The sequence below is a fragment of the Gavia stellata genome, chromosome 2 (genome assembly GCF_030936135.1).
Source record: "Gavia stellata isolate bGavSte3 chromosome 2, bGavSte3.hap2, whole genome shotgun sequence".
Lineage (NCBI taxonomy): Eukaryota > Metazoa > Chordata > Aves > Gaviiformes > Gaviidae > Gavia > Gavia stellata.
Genome location: NC_082595.1, coordinates 2,172,476 through 2,198,258, shown reverse-complemented (window position 1 = coordinate 2,198,258; position 25,783 = coordinate 2,172,476). Strand labels below are relative to the sequence as shown.

Here is a 25,783-nt window from a genome sequence, read left to right as displayed (position 1 = left end):
TGGGGTTTTGGTTTGTTTTTTTTCTGCTATGTATTTTTATATTGTATTCTCTGGATATTTTTCTAGGCTTTAAAGCACCTACAACCATGTTTACCTTCCTAGTTGTCAACATCACAATTGTTATTTGCTTGGCTTATACTTGTTTTGGCTGTTTCAAGTACCTGAGCCCACTGAATTATAAGGTAAGTGACGGACACCTAACACCTTTCAGCACCTAGCTATGTGCTTGATGTAGCACCAGCTATTCCTACGGGGTTATTTGTGCCTTCTCGCTAGCAATGTCTGTCCACAAAGGTTCATTCCGGTAAGATGGCGAAAGAGGGCTGAGAGTAGAGGTAGGCTGCTTGGCACAGTGGAAAATCTGTCAGTGTCAGCAGGAACTGAGCTTAAGAGGAAAGAGCAGTACGGAAGAAGTATGCAAGAGGATTGGAGGAGAGGGTCCCAGCACTGCACAGAGATCTCTCTGTGCAGGTTTTTGGGCGCTTCCAATCTCTGTATATTGTTTTGACTTGCCAATTTGATTCTCTCTCTCTTCCTTTCCCCACTTGTTACTGGTTACAGATAGAAGACACGCAAGGTGAAAGAGGAAATGACACAGATGTACCAACCATCCCAACATCATCTGTAAGAAGCTAAGAGTTACTAATATTCTCTTACGTTTCCTAGAAAAACTTGATTTCTCACCCTGCTTACCAAAGAGTTTGTGTGGGACCTGTTAGTCTGAATGGACTGTGTGTGGGACTTCCCATATGCCTGTGGGACCAGAGAGTTCTGCAGCTGGGCTCCTTGGCTGTTCCCTGGTGGTGGTCCAGAAGTACCTTCGGCTGACGTTTTAGGAGTAGTTGAGACACGCTCCTTCCAGCAGCTCTGTATACTGTGTTCTGGGCCTTACACCAGACAGATCCTCCATCTGGACAGCTGCCAAATGCAGTCAGTTGCCACTGCTTTGTGACTTTGAAAGTTGTGATGTGTAGCAGGTCTTACCTGACATGTCACCAAAAAGGCTGTAGGGCTGAGGTAGAAATAGAGGTCTTTGTGCCACAGTCTACAAGTACAGGCGAGTGTTGCGCCAGGAAGCCTTCGTTAGGATGCAAAAGGCCTTAGGTGTAAAGGTGAAGAATGGGAAATGGATGAAAAGAAGAGTGGCAAGGGGAAAAATTATCCCAACGTTATACTTTGAGAGACTAGTAAAATCCTTAACGCTTGTGATTTCAGATGTACGTCCCCCGAGTTTTGCATCCTCATTCTACAGAAAGGACGATGCTTGCCCGTAAGGAGCAGCAGTCGTATGGCACCATGGACAACACTAGTTCACAGGCAGAAGAAATCATAAGCTATTCTGCTGGACCTGCAGTTATTGAGCAGGCATCGAGAGGTTCGCTTTGAATGCCCAGGACTAACACAAGGTGGAGCACTTGGTCCAGGTTTAGGAGAACTAATTCACCACCACGTACTAAGTACTCTGTTTTATCTACATATTCCTGCCTACAGGAGAGGTACAGAAATAATTCATTGTGTGGTCTGCAGCTGTGCTTGGAGATTAAAACGCAGATGCCTTGGGACTGATTGTTTTCCAGGCTGTCTACACACATTGGGAAACAAACATGTTGAACACAGAGATGCTGATCCTCAGGGACTTCACTTACGCTATCTCATCACTTGATCACTTGCCTTATGAAGGTAACTTAGGCTGCATATAGATAAACCGGTCACCAAAGCAAATGCAGCTATTACAGCTGTCATTTATTTATTCAAAGTCATTCTTGCTTTTAAAAAAAAAAAACCCAAAAAAACCTTTAGTATTTATAAACCTCTTGGGATGTGTTAAATCCTGAGGCAATGTCACTTTTGATGAAAATGCTGTTTGCGTGGGTGCTGAGGATGGTGTGTGGGAGTCTCTCCTCTTGTCACCCAAAGTAGTCAGTGTAGACTTGACCATGTTACTTTTTTTCCTTAAAGCAGATGAGGGAGTTACTGTGCACTTGGGTACTGTAAGTACCAAAGCAAAAAGACTGGTGGAAAGAAGGGAGCGATTTATCTGATGCTGTTTTTATATATATATATTTGGGAGGGCGTTTAGGTTGTTAGTTTGTGTTCACTATTTTTAAGGGCCTTCCACAATGAAAGTTCACGTGCCAACAATAAAGGATGTAAACGTTTTATCTTTCTTTTAATCTTGGGTCAAAATGACAGATCTCTGGGTTTTCTCTATAGTGCCAATTATATGAGCTATAAGATACTAAGTTTTTAAATTATGTAGTAGGTGCCAATTTATTCCAAATTACATTGTGTCAAAGTGTAACTAATGATCACGAAGCAATAAAACACTTGAGTTCGGAGAAATTTCAGGCTGTCTTGATTGATTTATTTTTTCTTTGTGTATTGAAACAGTTCTTTTGCTAGCTGCCTCCCAGCGTGATCAATGTCATGAACTGTTCATAAGAGCACTGTCATGAGGCTTAGAATGACAGTATGTCCCATGAGAGATTTGAATACTTTGAAACTTCTCTAGGGGATGAATCTTGGTGACCTTTAGGTAGGAGAATGTTTTGGCCCTCCCAAGCCCTCTCTTTGCCAGCTCATCATTAAACTGTTAGTTCCTGAACTTGACCTTTTCTAGCATGTCTGTGAAGCAGCAACATCTTGAGATTGGAGTAGAATTTGTGCCATAAATAAGTGTGTGCAGATGTTCAGTGTCTTGCAGGACTGCCTCCAGCTTCCCCAGACCAGCATTCTGGAGGAATGCTGAGCAGGAGACCTGCCCTGCTGCAACAAGGACCTGGCAGAGCTCTGATAACCCTGATGATGAGCCCATCCTGTTGATTGAAGGTACACATAACTCCTGGTTCTTAAAAGGCAAGTGAGGAGCCTTGTCTGGTGGGGGGGGCATGGATTTGTGTCAGACTTCTTTATACTGTCACTTCAGTGTTGCAGTTTAGTCAGGGGGTTGTGTGAGGGCGTGGGGGGAGTGTTTTGATTTTAGCAATCGTGGTATTACTAGCGGTGGTCTGTACCCTGGGTACAAACTGCCATTTAAGATTAGTGTTCAAACCAAGAGAAAAGAAAACCGTCAGACTCCACATTTCGTACTTGTCTGTGAGTCTCTCATACAGATGTCAGGACAGAAGGAGGAGACAGAGCCGGTTGTATTAATGAGCTCAGAAGTCTGTGGCTGTTCTGACTCATTTCTAGCTGCAGTACCCCATCCCATAAAGGTGTCTGCAGAAGCAGTGGACACTTAGGTGTATACTAATTGAGGAATCAAATAAATGATTCAGCTACCACACTTGACCTGTTTACAGTGCTGGCGCTGTGGGATTTTTATGCTCTGTGGCATAACTTCCTTTTTTGAACAAGTGACTTCTGGTATTCACTGTGAGGTTCTACATGTCGTATCAAGGACAAAAACTCCTTTGGAGCTTGGATTTCCTTTTTGTGCTTGGAAGGCTGCTGAACCTTGGTAATGGAGCTCCTTGTGGCTGGCACAGGTTCAGTACAGACAGGGCCAGCTCTCCTGTGAACTTCAATAACCTCACCTCCAGTTGTGCTACCGTGCTTCAGATACAGAATATGGAAAACCTGCTAGGTGGTGGAAAGTTGGATCTTGCTAAATAGTCATTGCTGGCATTTGAGGAACCAGTTCATGTGTCTGATGGGGAAACCACCTCCATATTTCACTGATCATGTAGCAGCCATTCTTGTTGGTTTCTGTACTCTGTTGCAGCTAAACTCATAGAAATGTCTATGATATTAGGACATGTGCAAGTTGGAGTAAAAGCTGGGATCACCTCTTAGTAAATTACCACAAGACCTCCATGCATAGCAACACACAAATTAAAGGCTGGTTTATCAGCCTTGCTATGTTGTGCTTGCTTCCCTAGTATCTTTTGGGTCTCTCTCTGAGAGATGGCAGTAATTAGGAAACTGCACTGACTCTAATTCATTCCTTCATGCTGGTGGATATTTCTGAGAGGATAAAATTAGACCAGCTGGAGAAACTTCTTGCATTCCTTGCTGAGCCTTAGAGAAAAGCTCAGGGACGGAAGCCTCAGTGAATGTGGATATTGGCTGCACTGTACTTGAAATTCATATTTAAAGCCATTGCACATTCTTTACTGTTCTTTTTATAAATCTTTTGGCAGGAAGCCTAAGCAAATGGCCCAGCTGAGTTACTGATTGTAGCTCCCAGAAGCCATATTTGCTGAGACCCAGCGCCTGCTGCTTGCCTTGCATTGCTCAGTTGGAACAGCTCCCCCCACCTCGCTCCTTGCTCAGTCCTTACTTGTGTTCTAGCAGCCGCCACCAGCAGTGCTCCTGTGGAACATGAATCCTGGACAAGACTGACACTCAAACATGAGTAAGCCCTACAGTGTGGTCTGTGGTGGGATTCTCTGTGACACAACTGAGGGGACAACCTCTGAAAAGTTGAAGAACGGAGCCCATTTGATATTTGTATAATTCAGTGCACTTCTGCAAAGATTTCACTATAGATGATTTTCTGCTGTATGGTATGCTGAGGCTCCAAAAAAACCTTGGCTTGTTTAGATACACATAGCTCTGTGCCAGCTAGCGCTTTCTCTGTCTGTATGCCCAATCTGGTTCACCTCCAGCTCTATTACAACGCATCCTCAATACCCAAGTGATTGCAATTTCTCATTTGCATTAGGTGCACACGTTCATGCTTTGTTTTCCTTGGGGCTTTTCCCCTGTCCTGAGCCAAAAGCAGACTTCTGTGCTGGCTAAGTTTTTAAATGCTTCAGTGTAGCACTAGACCGTGTTCTTTGTGTCTCTTTACAGAAGTCCAGTTCCCAGCTCTGCTTACCCACAGATGCTAGCAGCACAACTGAAAGCTTTCTCATGTACCATCTACAGATAGTTCCTTTATTAGCGTTTGGAAGCCTTTTACTTTTATGCTTTTCAAGAAGGTGGGCCTGTCCGAGGAGCAGCAGACCACAGAGTTGTTCTCCTGGCTCTTAGCAAAAGTGAGGTAAGAGGCACAGGAAGATTTGGGGAGGAGGGGTCTTTTTCTGTCACTAACACAAACCCAAGTCCATTGAGTACAAAGAAAAGACGCGCTTTAATGTCTCTAAACTGCAACAATACAAGGAAATACACGCGTTTAATTCCAAATGATGGCTAGGGTCATAACTTTCAAAGAGGACATGTGTCTTATCTTCTTCAACTGGCCTTGCAAATTCCTTCTCTCTCTAAAGACTTCTCGAATGCTTCTGCTTGTCACCTGTCTGTAACAGCTGCAAGGGCCTGTTTCAGATATTTCCGAGGTACAGAAGTTGTTCTTTCTTTCTGAGGACAGCTGTCTGACAGACCAAAACAGAAAGGAAATGGCCAAAAGCAGAGACACTGAAAATTGGATCATTATAACGGAACATTCTTCTGTCTAATTTTTTGGTTCTTGGGTTTAGTCCTGGCTCTTGTTTTGTATCCGACATCTTATTGGTTAGGCCATAGCATCTCAGCTGCAGCAAGTGCAACTTCCCAGTCTTTTTGTGATCAAACACAGAGCTCCTGGGTTACCTTCACTTGTTTGTGGTCAGTAGAGTCTGTAAGCATTTGTTGTTTGGGGAGAATGTGTACCAAGATCAGCTGTCTTTCTAGTGCATGAACCATAATTAGCTTTTAATTCTTTTGATGAAACAACGCGTGCGGCCCCGTGAATTAACTGGTGTGGTATACGAAGCTGCTTCTCCCTACTCAAATGTGCCTCTGTTACTAATCCCTTCCAACCAGGAGCCTGCCGTCTCCAGTAAAGGGTGACTCTGGATTCCTGGTTGAAAGAAAACGTCGTTGCTGTCCTGGAGGAGGATTTGTTGCCTTCCGTAGCAGCTTATTTCCTGCCTTCCTAGGTAAGTTCTGGTGTAATGTGTATCTGATCTTCTCACCTTTGAATGGATTAGAAGTCCCACGTCAAGACCAACTTTTGTGGCTAGTGGAGAGTAATACTCCGTGGTGTTAAGTAAGGAGTTCACTAACTTAACAAGCTAACTGTATTTCCCACTTCAATTCTGGATGGAGTTCTCTTTCCACTAAAGTTCTGATTCGGAAATGTCCATAACAGCCATGATTAGATTTCCTCAAGTCTGGTTAGATTAAGAGTTTGTGTATTTTAAAAAGACCGCTTTTTGACTTCCTGCACAAAAGCTTCTCTTTGTTTTGTTGGGGTTTTTTTTGCCACACACCCCCTCCAATGAGTAGGTGGAGATGGTATTGCCTATCAGGGAGAAATTATATTCATTATGCTGTAACCCTCCTCAGACCCTGATTTACCTGCTGCTGGATAGATGTTCAGAAGGTTCAGTACATTGTGTTTGTTTGCAAGTGTCTAAACTGACCCATATTCTCCGATTCTTTAGTTGTCATCTCTCTAAAACTGGCTTGGCAACGTCTACTGATAGAAAGTTTGTGGTCTTCAGCAGCCCAGTCTTCACCATCCCATCTCATCATTTCCCTGTGATGTGATAGATATGCGATACATATGATATAACACAGATATGATAGTGTCATTTTAGGGCCTTAAAACACTTTTATCTTCCAGACTCTAAACTGATGTTTATGTTTAGGTCTTGATGTAAAATAGCTTTTTCTGAAAATTCACAGGAGGGTGGTTGCAAGATCTGGTAGCCTTGAATGCTCTGTACTAGATCTGTGCATGTGGGAATGGGTAGGACTGTAAATAGCCAGGAAGAAGAGAGGGTAATTTTCACATCTGTTTCTAGACTCAGTGGTCAATTAAGTGCTGGTTAATAGCTAACGAAGACACTGTTCTCTAAAGTGATGTTTAAAATAGAGTTCTAGAAATCTAAGGTATGGTATGTCATAAGGTCCTCCTAAACAAAATAGGAGCCAGAATTTGTTGCTGTCTCATATCGTTACTGCTGTGTGGTTGTGAACCTCCAATTTTTACGTAGTGATGCAAAAGGGTGGAAGTTTGTGATGGAAATTAGTGACTGTTTTTGAAAGGTATCTATCTGTTGTGCTTCTCAGATCTTTATTAAAAAAAGAAAAGTTGCAGTACAGGAGGAAGACTGAGAGCAGAAGGAATGTAAGATAGATGTATTTTTGTCCACAGGCAAATTATCAGGTTTTTTTTCCCCTCAGCCTATAGACGTAGAGAAATAAAACCAGCAGCTATCTCCACAGAGGAAAATGGAAAAGGAAGTGATTTAAAGAATTGCTAAGTACCATAATTTGGATGCAGGCACTCAATTTTTTATGACAGGTTTCTAGCTTTAGAGAATGGAGTAGGCTTTTCTTGTTCTTTTATATTTGGCATCTGTAACTTTATTCCTAAAATAGGAAAAATTCATTCCCTTCTGAGACCAGAAATCAGAATCTGCTGGGATGAAAAGGGCAAAAGTTGAGAAATAAATAGGTTGTGCACCTGTAAGAGGAATCATTGAAGCAATTATTTCTGTTATTTAGCTTCAAAAGGGGAAAGATGTAGTGGTGAAGTTAGGAGAATTAATTACATCTGTGTTCTGCAGTGGGTTCTGCTGCTTGGTTTGTGTGTGGTATTACTTAATCCCTCTTTGTCTCTGGTTTCTCTGAAACATCAAGAATGCCTTCTGATGTTCTGATGCCTTCTGATCACTGCAGAAAGCTTTATCAGCCACCAAAGACTTAGGGTGATGCAAAAAAAAAACTTCCACTGAGACAAAAATGCAGGGCTGGACCTTAGTTCCCTTGAGACCGTAGAAGAATTCCTAGAACTCAGGAGATACAAATGTATTTACGTACAAACTCACCCCAACAATGCAGGCTTGGTTGCAAAAGAGTTTAAGACCTGCTGGAAGATAAAGCTGCTCTTAAACTCCCTCCATTTGGGGAAGTCAGAAGGTTCGTAGGCACGCTCTGAGCAGAGATGAGATCCTACAAGGCAGCAATGGCCATAGTCCAAAAGTGAGTGGGACATAGTCCAAAAGCGAGTGGGACTACGTAGGCTGAGCTGGAACAGAGCTGCAACCCAAGCTCATGAAATCGCACTGAGCAAGGGATGCCATACAGACAATGGGAAAACTGTTAGCTGGGCCAGGCCTTTCCCCGCTGCAGAGGAAGAGGTTGGCATCGCTTATCTGAGTACCTCGGGGTGGGACAGGGACACATCCACATACTCTTGTGCAGTGGACAACTAGGAATGAAGCAGCGGTAGGTGGATGTGTTAAGAAGGAAGGATGGGGTATTTACCAGGAAGCCAGTATCAGCAGGACAGGCAAAAGTTGATTTTGCATTCTATGTGGAGCGGATACCAGTGGGGGGCAAGTTAGGGACTGGGAGGAGTTTCAGAGCTGAGTGTGCAGTTTTTTTCACCTGCTTTCAGGGCCTGGCCCTCCCTGGGCCCAAAGCAGGCTGCAGCTGCAGCTGCTGCGAGGGCAGACAGCGGGGCTGCGGGCACAGCCAGAGCCCCTTGCTCAGCCCTGGGGGCAGGAGGCTTTGCAAGCCGGATGCCGGGGCCCCTTGCAGCTGCTGGGCCAGGCAGCATAGGCAAGGTGAAGCAGTCAGTTTTCCTCCTTGCACCTCTTTTGTGCGGTTGAAAGAGTCGTGAGTCAGTCTTCACGTATAGTTGAGTTTGTCACGTTGGTACCTTTGACTCAGTAGCTGGGCGGTTGAGTGTAGTTTGGTCTTCCCATGTTTCTGTGCACCTTTTCTCTGTACTGTGCTCCCTCTGCACTGATCATCTGCAGTGGTGTGAACCATTGCTGCGAAGGGGGGGATTAGCCTTCATTTAAGAAGATGGAAACTTGTCACTTAAATCTCATTTATCATTTGTCCTACCCTCAAAACTGCAGACATTCAGTTATTAAACACAGGGAGAGCATGAGCATTCTTCTTAACATCTTAAAATCCAATCAGGGAGGTATTTTGAAGACTGACGTTTGGACTACATCTAGCAGGGGGAAAGAGCTGTCACTCAGCGCAGATCTGTTTACTGCTCTCCAGAAGACAACTGACAATTGTAATGGGGCTAATTCTACTAGCAGCATTGGCATAACACCATTGGGGCTGTCTGGCACTGCACAGGATATTTCTTCTGTGAAAGAAAACTACTCCTAAGCAAGATGGTTTTAGTGTGAGTTATGTTCCTTGAAGTGCTATTACAGCAAGTGAAACAAGTGGCGTCATTTCTCATGTTTTAAAATAAGCTACCCTCAAATCAGTATGGATTTATTCCTTGTCTCTTCCCACAGTATCCAGAAGGATCTTTCCATTCCTCTTTCAGACAAAAATGTATCTTCATATAATGCATATTATGCATTGCACCTGCTGTAAAACACAATGTACGTTTGACTGTCTTGAACTGATCAGTTCCTGCCCCCAAGCAATTCTAGCTGACTCGGTGGTGATGAATAGTGCCCCTCGTGGATCTCGATCTAACTGTGATGCTAGACTGAACAGATTCTACTTTTCACTAAATGATGGTTTAACTTCCCTTTTCATATGGAAGTGTGATCTCCAGTCATATTTTTTCATTCATCATCTGAGTAATGCCTTTTTTGTTTAATGTACATGAAGTCTTGTCTTGTTCAGTTGTGTAACGTGTCCAAAGGCTGCACACAGAGGCTTGGATTTTTCAGGACTTTGAAAGGATTTTAAAGGACCATAAACTGCTATGGCAGTTTAAAAACCACAAGTCAAATTTGGTTGTAGTGGCAAGTCAGGTTAGCTGGAGCTGTATGAGAAGATGATGACCTTACTAGTGTTTTTCCATACCAGAAGCAGATACTTCCTAAAGCACTTCAGTTGGGGGGCAGAGTGTGAGTTCTGTTTATTGTCAGTGGCATCTCCATGGCTCTGAACCTCTTACCCAGACTCCTCTTGGGCTGGAACTGGCTAATTAAAAAGCAGGGTTCAGGTCAGCTACTTGGTTTCAGTGTGGGATAAATGCATGTTTTGGAGCAACTTCAGGAGGAATGGCTTTTAGGACAGCAGCTTCTTTGAGCAGAGACTTTGGGGCAACTTTGGTGCAGAAATGGAAGCTTCACCAAGAAATGGTTCTGGAGCAAAACCAAATGTTTTGAGCATCAGAGTGTCACTGGATTCTGGGTTCTCCTGAAGGCCGTAGCTACTCTTTCAAAGAGCGAGCCTTATTCCCAAGAAACAGCTCAGCCAGCCCAACAGCAGTGCATTTGGCCTTGTTAGAGGAAACCTGCTGCCTGAACAGCAGGTACTCAGCTGGCTCACTTAAACATGACCAAGTATAACAAAGCAGGGAGTCCTTTCTTACTGCTTATTACTATTGCAGTAATCTGATATGCAGTTACTTGCTAACAGAATGTTAAAGCTTTTTCTGATTATCTGACTGACTTTTGCACTCCTGACTGTAGTACTGTACCAAATAATTGCCCATTAGCCAATACCAGAGTGTATCAGAAGTGAGTCTGGCTTCACTCAAGGTGGTTATCAAATCCAAATCTCAGGCTCGTGGGAGAGTTGCTCCCTGCGGGAAGAGATGCAGACACTATCACTAACCCGCAAACACTTCATTAGCATTAAACCTCGCACTACAGGCAGCGGGATTGGCTGCGTTTTGCTAAAAACAGTTGATTATTTTGAAAAGGGGGAGGGGAATTGATGGCAGGCTTTACAGCTGTCACATAGCCAAACTTTATACTCTTTCACATTGTCACAGTATTTCACTGAATCTTTGTATCTAAGTGTAGATAAGCAGGTGATGAACAACAGCTGCTGACAGCTGAGGGCTTAAGGTTTGAGAAGTGTGACATCAGAATTCAGAACCACCTTTGCTATATAAGAGGCATCTAATTACCATTTTTAAGCTTCTAAAGTCTACACCTTTTTATGTCCAGATCTTTTTCAGACAGTAGCTAATCAAGCCCATTTTTGTTCTAGATTTAGTGTCTTGGTGCCTATCTTCTATATTAAGTAAAACTGACAGTGTGGACAGCTTGTGTTTGTAGTGGGCTGAAGTGCACTTACCTGGCGTGCAGAGCTGAGGGCAAGGACGTGCTCGCTTACTGTCTCTGTTAATTATCGTTGTCTCAGATTGCTGAGTGCTGTGAGGCATATTTAAAAATAGAAGGGTTCTACAGATGGTTGTTTTTTGTCCTGCTCTCACTGGTGACTGAGCCTGGATGAGCTGCTGTAACATAAGATCACAAAACAGAGTCCTTCCACTGAGGCTGGGCCCCTTCAAGCAGATCTGCTCCAGAAGGGAGAGAGAAAATGCTTTGAGCCTTCTACTCACACCTGAAAATCAGTTTGGCAGGTATCATATAGCAAACTTCCTTCCCACTTACTTTATTTGCATTGTGACTGAGCAGTCCCTGGGGAAGTACTCAGTTGTATCAGTGTAGGGCAGTGCTCCCTAGCACCACAGCAGATGTCTGCATGTGCATTAAAGATGAGAGAGGATGATCTCCAGCTCTGCAATATAAGGCCACACAGGGGACAGAAGTAAGGCAAAAACAAAGGGCCAGAGATGAGACTTGTGCAAGAGGGAGCGTAGTGGTGCCTGTAAACAGCTGCTGTTGTCAGAGGTGAACTGATTCCTCCTGAATAACCAACCTTTTTTTTTTAATGTGCTGAACCTGAAACAAGTTTGGGGATGGTCTTCTCTGAGAAGAATCTACTTTATCTAAAGTACATGATTCTGTATTTTCTTCCTGTCTGTTCAAAACAGATGGGCCTGAGCCACACAGTATTTTGCAAATGAGAATTTAAGTTTTGACTAATGAAAGCTTTTACAAGTAAATGTAGACTTAGTGCTCACTACTAATCATCTGGAAACAGTCAGCTGTCTTAAACCTTCAAGCTGTGCTTGAATTCTTTGAGGCAGCACTGCAGGCAAATACCTTGTAGGGAGACCTGAAGAGCTGCTGTGCAGAAGCCCAGAAGGCAGAGGAAGGGTAGCGAGAGGTCTCATCTCTGCTCAGAAAACTGATCCACAAGCTGCTCCACAACCCCTCCGCCCTAATGATTTTCTGTCATGGCATATCAGGTGATACGCCGTGAGCACTAAGGTTCAAATGTGCCCAGTGGGAGTATTGACTTGCCTTCTGTGACACAAACTGCTTGGCATTCTTGAGTCTCAAGCCTTGTGGGGTGGAGCAGGGCTCTGCTGGAGTGACTGTATTTAACAACTTCCATTTCAATTAATACTGTGAAATAACTCCAATCCATGCAAGTGTTAGTGGTGGATTATATTTCCCTGTGCTTGCAGGGATAGGGAGGTGTATCAGAAGTGACTGGAGAACAAAACCATACTGAAATCAGTCATCTGGATACAGTTTAAGAGTGTTTGAAGCTTAACTGCACACACTAGGGACCGCTGCTGGCAAAAACATACAGCCCCTCAAATTCCACTTTCTTTGAGCAGTTTGCCTTCAATCTGACCTTTGTAACAGATGCAGTACAGAATCGACAGGTTCTGTTCTTCGCTATCACCAAGCAAAATCTCAGTTATTAAAAACTTCAAAGAAACACAAAGGTATTATTCAAACTTTAATGCATGTTTCTTTTAATTTTGAATTACTCAAATTTTTATTCTTTAATAAGAAGTATTCACAATACCCTGCAGAAGCAGTGCAAAGCCACACTGTTTTGAGCCTATCCAGGGCTATGATTTTAGTGAAGAGTGCAGATTCAGTGTGGAGGTAGCTTGGGCTATGATTACTCCTACCCAACCCTTCCTTCTGGTCTGTGCTACAGGCACCTGTGTGTTTCAGCTGCTCCTCCCATGTTGCTGTCCCAGGAGCCCAGCACAGGGGAGCTGAGCTTCCTCACAGCCAGGAAGCTGCTTAACAGCCCAGGCTGGAAGAGAAAGGCAGCCAGCAGTAGCCAGCTGGCTAGTTGAAAGGTACTGTAGATCATCCATGCTGATTAACCAATGCACTCATGCAAGTTAGGTCTTGCTGGGCTGCTCCCCATTCTTTATGTGAGGAACCTCACACCTACACCAACTCAAGTTGTACTGCTGCTGTGAAAAAAAGCCTTTCATAACAATTAAACTGTTACTAGTTATTAGTTGTAAGGTCTATTTTTCAATTTCAAAGCAAGAGTCAGTAATACTACAGAAAAGATGTTAGAAATCTGTGCTTGGGGGAGAAGATAACCAAGTAATATTCATGCCACCTTCTTAGCCTAGCTGGGGAAAAAAAAAAAACCAACCCAAAATCAGTAGGTTCCCACAGCAGTATCTCACTGAGATATACTGCATTTTTCTTGCTGTCCTCTCTCACATCTGGTCAAGAATAAGATCTAATTACATGGATTACAGTAAACTTAGTAAGGCCTGTACACGTGCTAAGCTAGAAGCAATTACCCTGCTATTTGTGAGGAGAGTTATTCTCCTTTCTTTCTCCAAAGTTGCTCTTTCTCTACTTTCCCAACAAATTGTAGAATATCTTCAGCAAGAAGTTCAGGTTCCTCCAAAGCTGCAAAGTGGCCACCTCGAGGCATGAAGTGGAAGGAAACTATGTTGGTGTATTTCTTCTGGGCCCAAGCCTGGGGTGTGTGCATGACTTCATTAGGGAAGGAGGCAATGCCAGTAGGTACTTGTACTGTGAGCCTGAGAGAGGAGAGAATCATTTTAATCTTTCAAACACTTAACTCTGCAAGAAATGGGAAGTCCCAAGGAAATGTTGTTCTTAAACAGTTGGGTAGACTGTTATTAGGCAATTAAAATTTGACTTCCAGAATGTAAATTTGAAGACTAGAAAACACTCCCATTCCTAGAAAAATAAAGTAAATTTTTTGCATACATTGCTATTAAGGCAATTTTGCAAGGGGTCCAGGGCATGAGAGTTAAAGCATGGAAATTGAGGAGAGTGCCCTACGAAGTGGTGGGTATCAAGTTTCCTCATGCTGCATTCAGGGCTCAAGAGTCATGTAGTGAGGGGAAAGCACACAATTTGACAAGGGCTGGAGAGAGATTTACAGTGAAGATTACAACTAGAACATGTTGAGCCTGGCAGGACAACTGGAGGGTAGGCAGGGGAAGAATCGTCTTGAACTGCTGCAAAGGGGGAGGAGAGGGGAGGAATAACAGAGTAAATCTAGACTGGTTCAGAGGAAACATTTCTGAACATGACTTTACCCTGTAAAGTAGCTCTTGCTTTTAACTAGCACCACTGCACTCTATAGAACATTTTGCACAGCGGTTAAGTACAGGGAAGCAATGGGATTTGAGGGGAAAAGTATCTTAGAAAGTGGAATGATCCGCGCTTGTTATAAACAGAGCAACATTTTCTAGGTTTAAATATCCCATACACATAAGCTGCATTGTCAGAAGCGACAGACTTTACAATTTAGATACAAAAATTGTTGGGCATGTAACCACTGGAAGCCTGAAAACGGGGTGCCTGATTTTACATAGGACTTGGAGAGTCTTTCTTCTATGCCCATAGAAGCTCATATAGCTCACCTCATGGAGGCAGAACCGGAGCAGGATACTGCCCACAGCATAGCCACAACAGCTTCAAGAACTGAGTCAGCTTCCTGGGAGCATCATTTCACAGCTAAATAAATACCATAGCAGTGAGCTGTGGTTGAAAATACCTCAGGGCAGGTTTAAGCCTTCACTAATACTCAAGCTGACACAAGTATATGCAACCAAGCTGCTGTCTTAAGTGTCTGTGCAGCAGGAACATCAGTCTGAATGACTTTCAAATTATGCAGTTTGGCAGTATACTGAAGTTGCTTCCAAAGGTAGGACTTAAATCTTTTGCAGAAATAGGCAAACTGTGTCCAGAAAAGGACTAGAACCACAAACCAAATAAACCAAACTGACTGCATGACTCAGTCCCAGGCTAATTTAGTAACTGAAGTAAAATCTGGTAGTACGTGCATGTGCTTTTCCCTAGCTGGACACTCCATGAGTGGGAGGTCCTCAAGCAGCGCCTTCAGTCAGATCTCCTTACTGATGGTTCGGGATTCTTACCCAATGACCCTGTTTTCCAAGCACAACACAGTACGCTATCAACTAACAGGCCTGTCCTGCAGAGGAACACTGTGATACAGCGTTGCTTTTCCTCAGCATTCAGAAACGTGCAGCAGCTCTAAGACAGTAGCAACCTGTCTGCAACCATAAAATTAAGTTCAGGGCAAAATATTTAAAGAAAAAAAACAAACAACGCTTACCTTTCATGTTGCTGTGTACCTATGCCCTTCTGCAAATTTTCTTTGTAGAAACGCATTGAGGAGACTATACAGCCTGACACCCAGTAGATCATAATATTGGTGAGCAGATCATCCAGGCTAAACTTCCTGAATAGGTAAGCCCAGAGATTGCCTAGTTAGAACTGAATACCATTTTGCATTACCTCAGCAGAGACTGGACTTTGGTTTGGTTGTAAGAAAAAAGTTACAGGAAAAAATCGTTAACTTGGTTAAGAAAAGAGTTGAGAGGTGAAGTGTGCTACTGCCCCTGACTGACACTGTCAGTGACCAATTAAGCATGTTAAAGGCTTTCAGACACAAACCAGGAAGTGACATTAACTCCTACACAGAAGGCAGACTCCAACACGCACCTTATGCTCCAGCACAGCTGTCTATGCTGTCCATAGACTGCGAGGGTAGGAGCAGAAGAGCATGTGGAACAGCTTGTGCCATTTATTATTCATAACTTGAAATGCTATGATGAGCCTTCAACAGAGCCATCACACCAACACGTGCTGTAAACAGCACATGTTTCATATCATATTATTAGCTGTTTGCAGTGCAAACACTCTATTCAAATCCATTGTCGCTGGACCTTTTCATAACATGCCCCTTCGCTCCATTCCTGCCACGTACCTCAGCAATTTTCAAAAGGGACTTCATCTCAGATTTCTGCCATGCACTAAGATTGATCCTTTATTAGCAAACGGGAGGTAGATGAAGCAATACTGATCAATTTAGAGTAAATTTTTTTTAGAGAGTTAAGTATTAGTATTAAACGCGAGTTCTGTTTCCCAGCATCTTAACGTAGAAAACTTTTAGTTTTCTGTCCTAATGAGGTTCTTCCACCTAAGTCAGTTTTTTGATCCCCAGAAGCTGCAGGGTGTATGTCTTTTCCAGGAGCTCAAAGTGAGAAGGGAGTATGGCAGCCTTCATGGCCTATTTGCATGCTGTAGTACAGCACTGCACCATTTGTGGTCACTACAGGCTCCCTACTAGATGGGAGGCGATCAATTCAGACAAACTTCTTTAGCTCTGACTCTGGGCTTAGTCACCTCCTCCAAAATGGCACAAGAGGAAACGCTTACCTCTCTAGTCCTCCATCCTCTAAATTATGGAATTCCAGATCAGTCCATGTAGAAAACTTCTCCAAGATGTATGCGGCCAGTCCTACAGGAGAGTCATTCAAACCACAGCCTGAAAAGGAGAAGGAAAATGTAATTACAATTGCGATGTCTGACTACTGAAACTCGGACTGTTACAGAAGCGGCCCATTATAATACAGGGTAGATAGCTTTACAAAGCTGTTCCAGAAGCCATGTTCTTAAATAAGTAAAATAGTAGAACAAGTTGGAGCCGTTTATTGTTGAATCATACACTGACGGCATCTGCAAACCAACAGGCTCCGCATTAGCTCACACTGTATGTTTTTTGAACTGATGTAAGAGTATTGGATTTCTGCTGGCTTTTTCTTTCTTGCAAGCTAATAAGATGAAGCTCTGTGTGCCAAGTAGGGTTTGCTTCCATTAATGTAGAAGTTGTCATGTATTAAACAGCATTACAGGGCCAAACCCCGCTTGCCTACGCATGATCAGGAGAATTTGCACCATCATCTAAGAGCAAAAACATGTTAAGGATTATTAGAAAGTCATTAAGGAAGAGCAAGGCTTTACTAAAAGGCCCATCTTCTGAATTAGCAATAGCCAACTGCCTTCATGCAGAACAAGCCTTAATATACTTTTTATAGTTTGTTTTGCTCAGAAAACACACACCTGCACCTGGAATTTTGGTAATACATCCTAGTGCTGCAAAATACAGGGACCATAAACTGTCCCAGCTGCTCAGAAAAACCTTAGAAAAAGCTTTTCCTGAGGAACAGCAATGTATTTGAAGTTCCACCCATGCAACCCAACCTTCCTGAAAGATGCCTAACACTACAGCTAGCACAGTTTCATCAGTAATTGCTATTTAAACATGATAGTTGAGGTTCAGTTATCAAACAACTAACATTGATAACCGAAATACCAAGGGTTTGAAAAAGTTATACTGAGCCTGCTTTCCGGATCTGCAGAACTAGACAAGCAATAGTCTGTTCTCTTACACTTTCTGCGAACAAAGAGTACCTTGGTTTACATTTAGGAAAAACTGACATCGATCCTAACAGTACTTTGAATACAGGCGCTGCCTATTTCAGTCAGTTGAAAATGAACCCACACTCCATGCAGGTTTCCCAAAGACTAAGGGTAAAATCAAATCAATCCATGCAAGCCACTTTGATCAAAAGCCAGCTCTGATGCAATCAAGAATATAGTATTAGCAAGCACAGTATATATCAAGAGCCAGAAACAACTTCCTTGCTTAGGACAGCTTGCAAGGTAGCCCTGTACCACCAGAAGTCTCAGGAAGATTGTGGTAGCCTCTATGGCTGTGCTTCTTCCAGCTACCTTATGCTCCCTTCTTCAGAGTGTCTTTCTCCCTACCTGCCACCTGCCATGCTCCTCTCTTCTTTATCCTCAAAATTGCAGGAGTGCTCCTGCTCCAGCTCTCAAAGCATGAACTGGCTGCTGGTTCCCAGTCTGGTAGGGACACGAATCAGCCAGAAGACCACAGCAGAAGGAGCATGACTAGGCATCTTTCAGCTACCAGCTTCCCCATCTTTTCTTAAAGCACAAAAGGAATTAGAGACTAGCAATTTTTAGAAACCAAAACTCAAAGGAAGCACAATTATTTGAATTCCATAAAATTATCATTTTGCCTACACATTTTAAGAATGTACCTGCTTCTGTAGGTAAGCTTCTGGAAAAACATTAAGAAATAGTTTCCTTAGCTATGTTTTTAATAAAATCTACGAATGAATTGCTGCTGCACTAAACTAAAATATATTCCGTATTCTTGACTCAGTTGTCCAATTCAGTCGCAAAAGAAGTTTTTAAAATAGAAACACATGATACTCAGATACTTAAAGTAGTTAAGCAATCTGAGTGACTAGCTCATCTAGAAAGTACATTCATAGGTACGCTTTTTTTTTTCCTTGAAAGTCTGCAAGTGATTCAGAACAATGAGTGAGAACTAAATTTGATTTTACTTTTCAGGTATTACTTCTCCCTATAAATAAGCTACATTGTGTGCTGAGACAGCTAAAAGCTTCTTGTAGTTTACATCGTTTGAATGTGATCCATTCTGTGTGAAGAAACTCTCTTTTGCTCTCAGCATAGCTGCATTTGAAATAGAATTACAGTCCCCTGTGATAGCAGAAGTGGAAAAGTATTAAATAAACTTATTTTATTTATGAAAACTGAAAATGAGGTCAGTGGCACTTAGAGCATGCTCAATTTTGATGTGCAGATTTACTGCATGCAAAAGTGAGTGTAATACTACAGACCCATATGTAACCTTTTCTGACTCGGATACAGAAAAGGAGCCCACCTTTTAAGACCTCTAACCTTCCTAATTCAATTTCCCTGAAAAAAAACTGGTTTTCTGCATATTTTAAGCAGTACTTTTTGTTTCTATGGAAGTACAACTAAAATGAACAGACTAAGTATTCTGAGCTCAAAAGGTTTTGCTTCTTTGTTTTACCAACAGTGTCAGGCTTTGTAGCCTGTATGTGAGCGTAGCCAGACTCCAACAAGATCCTGTAGAGCCCTTTTTTCAAGAAGGGAAACATCCGCCTAACATCTTCATCCTGGAAACCGAAGAGCCCTGGAAGATAGCGGCCCAGCAGAATGGAGAGCAGGTGAATGAATCCCATGTTCGTAACTGAAGCTAGATTTAAATGGAGACCTTTCACATGGCTGAAAACAGAAACAGAAAAAGCCCCCACAAATTAACAAAAATAAAATGTGATTCAAAGTTGTTATATTTAAAATGTTATTAACAAAAACGGACATGCTTAAATTCCGACCTGCTAATTACATCATGACCTTAGCTGTACTTTGTAGTGTGGCTTTTCACACAAAAATGACAAGTCAAAGGGGCAACTGTCAGTGATCAGCACATGCCTCTGGGCACCAAGCCACAAATCCTCCTTTTGTTACAAGTACTTATCCCACTCCAGACCCCAGTGGGGCCATTACAAAACTACTGCACAACTGTCTGAAAGAACAGGTATATAGTATAAACTAAGGTATGTAATTCTGGATCACTGCTTAACACTGAGCACTGTAGAGAGAAACTACGCAGTACTCGAATGAGGACCTGGGCAGGAACTCTCAAGTGCACAAGAAATAACTATTTAAAGAATAAACCAGCTTTGCATGCCAATCATGCAGCACTGTACCAAAGGGGTACTCACTTGGGAGCTATCTGGGCCAGATTGGTACAGATGAGCCAGCCCCAGTCACCACCTTGTGCGTAGAACTCACTGAATCCCAGTCTGAGCATCAACTCATAAAAAACAGAAGCAGCACTTACAGAATTAAATTCTGCATTAAAAAAAAAGAACACTGACATTAATTCCAGCTATGCTTCTGACTGTGCAGCATCTAGTCTCCCCCGAAAGGCAACATTCAAGTTCCTAAAAAGCCACAAGCCCACTTTTCGTTGCCTGTCTGACAGGCTGTATGGAAGCCCTTGTCACACCATCCAGGCAAGGTCTAGAGAGCAAGCAGAAACCGTGAGGAGGAAGTCCAGCATTCATTGCAGACCAGTGTTCTCCTAACCCCACCAGCTGCCCACGCACTTGCCCCACCAAGGGGTTGCAGGACTCCCTTAAAGCTGTAGTCATACTCCAGCTGAGCCCTGTCACAGGCACTGAGCATTGCCCAGGGAATGGGTTTCCATTTTGCCTACTGTGAGCACAGTCTCATTTTAATGACAGTTGGAAAATTTCAAAAAACTGAAGTTTCTGCTAGTAGTGCACTTCTCCACTAAACGCTGACCACGTACATCATAACCAGGGAAGCAGAGAAAAAAAACCCACCAAAACAACCTTCCCCACATCATTCACCTGCACGCATAATTAAATACTAAACTCGGTATCACTTTAAATACTACCTTGCTCCAATTTGTTGCAGCTTGTGTTTGTGTAATTCAGAGCACAAGCTGAACAAGCAGGTATTTGGCTGCAATCTACCATGTAGGTACATGAATTATTTCTTTCAACTGTTGCTTCTCACCTACCTGTGTAACACTGTTGAATATGGATTCAAAACACCCAAAAGGAACAGTAACAAATTATGTTTACTCTTCCTGCTCCCCACCCAATTCACTGACTCAATTACAATTAATGAGTTGTCGCTTCACAATTTTTTATAGTCCTTTGTAAATTATCTATACATTGCTCCTGAGACTAATTAATGGTGTCACCTGAAGTCACATTCTCATCTCCCTCTTCCCACATCACACACAGGATCTTTGTTTGTACACTGAGAAAACAAGAAGAGCCAGGAGTTACTGTTCTGCTAACAGGGGCTATCTCACTGTGAGACTAGGCTTGTGTTAGTTCAGTTTCTTCTCGTACATCATACCTTTTTTGTGGGGTGCTTCTGAGAAACCATAACCAGGGATAGATGGGCAAATGACTTCAAAAATGTGTTCATCGCTGAGGCCATGGCTGGCAGGATCCGTCAGGAGAGGGATGATTTTGTAAAACTCGTAAAATGAGCCAGGCCAACCATGAACCATTAATAATGGCTTTGCAGACTGGCCTTCAGGCAAACGAGGAGGCTTTACATGAACAAAATGGATATCAATGCCTGTGAAAATAAAATAATTAATTAACACACCCAAATTTACCATGACACTGAAACTAATCACAGAACAGATTATGAATAAATCTTTTCTGAAGTCCTTTTTTGGTGAGCATGCAAACACACTGCCCTTCTCTGGATCCATTTATCCAAGGACCTTGAAGTACTTTATAACAGGCAATTAAGCATCCCAGCAGCCAAATGAGGTCGGCATAGTTCTGTTTTAAAATAAACTGGCAAATTAAGACATAGAAGCAAAGCAATCTACTAACGGTAACACAGTGACTCACACAGCTTAAAGGCAGAAGAGACAATTACATCATTTAGTGCAAATGCCCTTAAATTTTACTCAAATGTCCCTATATGGCACCAGAGAGGCTTCAGCCAACCACAGATTTTTCTTCCTGAAAGGCATACAGTTGCAACTTGAAGGTGTCAAGAGATAGGGAATCCATCATAACTAGCAGCTGTTTGTTTGGGGGCGTTAATCACTTCCCTTGTTTTTGTGCATGTCTTACTTTCCATTTGAACAGGTCCGGCTTCTGTCTCCAGCCATTGATCCTAATGTTAAAGCAAAAGGAATTTAAAAAGCCTTCAGTAAGTATTCTTTGTCTGTGGAGGCCTCCTGTAATCAAGTCACACATCTTCACTACTGATAAACCAAGCCTGCCGAATCAAGGATTTGAAAAAATGCCTTGCTAAAAGAGAGTTGAAGTGTTCGATTTTGTAGTTCTTTTCTACCTTTTGTCCAAAACTTTCAGTATCTCTTGAAGTGAGTAAAGCAAAACAGGAAACTATGTTCTAGTACCAGTCTCCTCATTGTTAAGTATAAAGGTAAAAATTGCAGTCCCGTTTCCTTTGTGATCCGTACAATACATAAGCAGGAGGCTTCACGCAGCATCGTGCTAGTTGCTCCAAGTGAACTGCTCTTCCTCAAACCCATTCAGGGCTTTGCTTTCCAGGAAACAGTAATTTGCTCTTAGTAGAGCCTGAATGCCTCAGTTCTTGATGTATTTAAGCACATTTTGCTCACATCAACTCCAGCTCACCAGCAATCCCACCCCCTTTCACTGACTGGGATTTCCCCATCCTTGACAATTCTGTGGATTTCTGTATTCTCTGAAAAACGTTCAAGTGATGACAGAAGCTAGGAATCTGGTATATGGCGTGTTTGATCTTGTCTTTTCATGGCTCACCTCTGCAATCATTCCTAACGTTGAAATTTCTCTTCCTATTGCTATACATAGTGCATTGTGCTTAGCTTCTTTTCCCTTAGCTTCTCATCTCAGCTGATACTTTTTTTTTTTCTTTTTTAAGGGAAGACTTTTTGCTTTTGTCTTTTTCAGCACTAACCATGTTTTATAGGCTTAAATAAAACCTTTATGTTCTAACCACTATGTAACAACTGTTCATTGTCCCAAATCCATTTTAAATATTATGGTGAACTGCCCCAGTTGAAATAATGTACAGTTATGGGTGCAAGTGAAAAGGTAATAGCATAATCTCAAGCTTGAATGTGAGACAGTTGCCTGCTGTGCTCTAAATCTACAACTGTACCCCCACATGACCCAAGCACAACCCTAATTCAAGCATTTAAAACGTCCAGTTTGACCAAGCTCCAGCACCAGCAGACCTTAGCTGAATAGCCTCTTTCAAAAGGTGTCTGTGCTTTGAATGAAAAGACAAACCATTCATTTGCACCTGGCAGCACATCAACCCCCAGTGAAAGGAGTTCTGCCTTTCTAGGCCTATGAATGCTTGAAATGGTGCAGCAGAGCCCCTCAGCCCTGCCAAGCAGGGGCAACCTGAGCAACTAGCACGCCCAGCTGAGGAGGGCTGCCAGACTGATGGCATCACCATGACAGCAGCAGCTGGGGAACTACATGGAGCAAGAGGAGGCATCTGTGGGTATTTCTGCGTGATTGCATGCAAGTGAGGGAACACGTGTACATCTTAAGATCCAATTCTGTTTCCAAATGCCTGTTTGGCTCCTGTTAACACCAGCTGACAACCCATCCATGCACAAGGGAATTCCATTTGTCATTCCTTGTCCTAAGGGCTTCGGTTACAATGAGGGAGTTTCTCACTGCTTCAGCAGCGATGCCAATGATCGACGCCACAGCAGCCAGGGAAGGAAGGCCCATGCGACGCAACCATAACATTCTTACCACTGAGATCCCTTGTAGACAAGATGATGTATTACTGTTTGTTTATTTTTTAAGGGGAAAAGCCACACACCTTGAATCTTCGTTTTGAATTGTGGGTACTTGTTGAGGACTTCAACTTGTTTCTTCCAATTGAACTGGTTTTTCCAGTAAGAGACAACCTTCCTGAGATACACCGAGTTAGTCCCATAATGGAAGCAACTGTTCTCCAGTGGCTCAGTGAATCGAGCCTGGTCAAGTCTCCTAAATAAGTCCTACAGGGAAAAAGAAAGAAGAGACATTACAAGCACTTGTGTCTGCCATCTTGGGCTCTAGTGTGTGTAGTTTCTAGTTATTCCCAAGTGAAATGAGAACCATGAAAATAACATCTCTAATGACACCTGTGCATTTTGCTGATGCTCCATCAGCTGTTCCAATTCTTTTTCTCCTCCAGATGGCCTCCTTCCTCTTCCATTTACAGCTGTTCTTAACACTCTCTCTCTCTCTCTCTCTTTGTTTTGCAGGGCTGGCTAACCTGTTGGCCAGGCTGATAATGACAGAAGACAATACCACTCTTCTGACAGCACTGTGGCTTCACAGTGTAAGTCCTGTTGCCTTTCCACAGTACTTTGCTCCCCAGGTTACCTGCGAGCCCAGCCTCACAATCAAGGCATGGATCTGGCCCAAACCTTTTGCTCTCCTTCCCAAACCAAGGGGCTGGGTGTCTTCACTGGGAAACACTCTGAGGGATTTCGCATGGCCGCAAAGTTGGTGAAACTAAACAGGAGTGAAAGTTTCCCAGTCTAGCATAACTATTAAAGCGACCTTCCTACTGCACTTCAGGGTTACAGGGGATGCTGACGATACTGCAAAATCAGTCCAAAAATCACTCAGCAGGGAAGGGCAGCCAAGAGCAGCCCCTTCCTACTGCAAACAGAACCATAGACTAGTTGAGTGTGGAAGGCAGGCCTAGAAATCTAATCCTGCTCAAACCCCTGTGGGGTTTACACCTGAACAGCATTTTCTCATACAGCGATAGAGGTAGCTCTCATTCTGACTGAGATGAGTTAGGTGTATGCACTGGCTCAGGCCTCACACTGAACAGGCAGTCTCAGTCTAGGCAAGACGTTCGTGTGTAAGCTCACTGGTTTTGGCATTTAACACGCGTAGAGAAAGCATGGAATTTTAAATGAAGTTTTTAACATGTCTTTTCATACATGCTTTTTGACCATGCTTGACACCTTCCAAAAAATGTTTTAGTAATATACGCTAGCATAACTTTAGCCCCTAGTTTATGTAAGAATATATTTAGAAACAGAATTTTCTACCACTGGACAATGTTGCAGTAGCTATCATAATACAGAATTGCATGTTTCAAAAACATCTGTAAGTTAGAAATTATCTAGCTTTGTGTCTGCAGGGTAAGGGGAAAACATACTGGAGATCAACGTCCATTGATATTACTAAGGAGGGCAAACAAAGTGTTAAAAACCCAGGCCTTACTGAGAAAATAGGAAACCATTATAAATGAATAATACGAGCAATCCCATGAGTACTGTTTAAACCACTACTCCACACAGATCTATGAAATTGTGCAATCCCTGACTTAAACACACACAATCAAAATCTTTCTATCTAACAAATTCTGCAGCGTATGTGTTTACTGTAATTACCACTGTGGTATTAGTGTTGACCAAAGTAGATCATTAATTACAGACGAATCAGCATCCAACTCAGCTGCAAACAAAGCAGTCAAGAAAATGAGATATTCATAATTGCTTTTGAAAGAAAAAAAAAAAAGACATTGTTCTTATTCTGGTCTACACAATCAAACTAAGGAAGGTGCACAAACAGAAACACAGAGTTGAGAAATATGTAATATGATGGGAAATCTGCCTATCCATACCTATCTTCTGAAATACTGAAAAATCCCTCCCCCCAAGTCCTGGACATCATTGCTCATTCTCATAAATATAACTATTGGTTTAATTTAAAAATTACTTCCAAACAAGTTCTGCATTTATTTGGCCATTTCTTACTTCCCTCTCCCCAGTATAGAGATTTGCTTACACTCAGCTCTTCTTCTGTAGTTTCCACCTTAAATGGCCAAATAGTTGTATCTTCTTCAGTGTCAGGCTTTTGTCCTTTGCCCCACCATCCCTCTTTGAAGGATAATGTCTCTTCTTTCTTCTTAGAAAGGAAGAAGTAGATGATGACTGTCCCCAGAACCAGGAATACTTCAAGCAGCATAATGCCTGCAAGAGAAGAACAGAACTCTGGTAAGCCAAATCAGATAGTTCAGAGACATGCAATGTACTTTATATAGAATATAGAGGTTTACTCACTTCTTAAGATAGGATTCGATGTACACGATGTTCTGTCACGCACAGGACATCAACACTTCTGTAAAATTTCAGAAATAGGATGTTTTAACCTACACAACTGAAATGGGGAGGAATTCAGTGGTTTACATAAAAGACATTTAGTAAAAACAGAACTCAAAGCAAGTCAAGAGATCACCTGGCTTGGTAATTAAATAGTCCTCTGATTAAACACACCACATTGGCTTCCTCAGTGGCTGCTGATTGCTGCTAAACTTCAACAGTAAAGGAGATGACTATGGATATAATTCAAGTTTAGTGCTTTCTCTTCCTCTGAAGCTCTAGATTGCCCACAAATTCCAAAGCAAAGCATCTCTTCAATAAGGCTCACGTATCTATTGTTATAGATTTGGAGGTAAAAAAACCCAAGACATATATAGAGAATAAAAAGTGAAGAGTGTGAGGGCAGCCACCTTGTTCCTCCCAATCAGTCTGG

At 42.5% G+C, this 25,783-nt stretch overlaps 2 protein-coding genes across 2 annotated transcripts in view; one reads left to right on the top strand and one right to left on the bottom strand.

Moving 5' to 3' along the window:
- LOC132318997 (CSC1-like protein 1) overlaps positions 1-2,134 on the top strand; it is a 30,658-nt gene extending 28,524 nt beyond the window's left edge. The window contains exons 20-22 of the mRNA XM_059828393.1: positions 67-182; positions 562-624; positions 1,216-2,134. Coding sequence (XP_059684376.1) covers positions 67-182; positions 562-624; positions 1,216-1,386 — 350 coding nt within the window. The 3' untranslated portion in view covers positions 1,387-2,134. The remainder of the gene's footprint in view (positions 1-66; positions 183-561; positions 625-1,215) is intronic.
- A 10,336-nt stretch (positions 2,135-12,470) lies between these two features.
- LOC132319034 (epoxide hydrolase 1-like) lies at positions 12,471-25,239 on the bottom strand. Its single transcript, XM_059828436.1, has 8 exons — positions 25,037-25,239; positions 23,061-23,241; positions 20,601-20,828; positions 19,427-19,556; positions 18,712-18,926; positions 16,221-16,329; positions 15,115-15,240; positions 12,471-13,543 (listed from the first exon to the last, which is right to left on the bottom strand). Exons 1-8 carry the CDS (start codon positions 25,214-25,216, stop codon positions 13,318-13,320), a joined length of 1,395 nt encoding a protein of 464 aa, XP_059684419.1. The 5' UTR covers positions 25,217-25,239; the 3' UTR covers positions 12,471-13,317.
- Between the last annotated feature and the right edge of the window lie 544 nt (positions 25,240-25,783).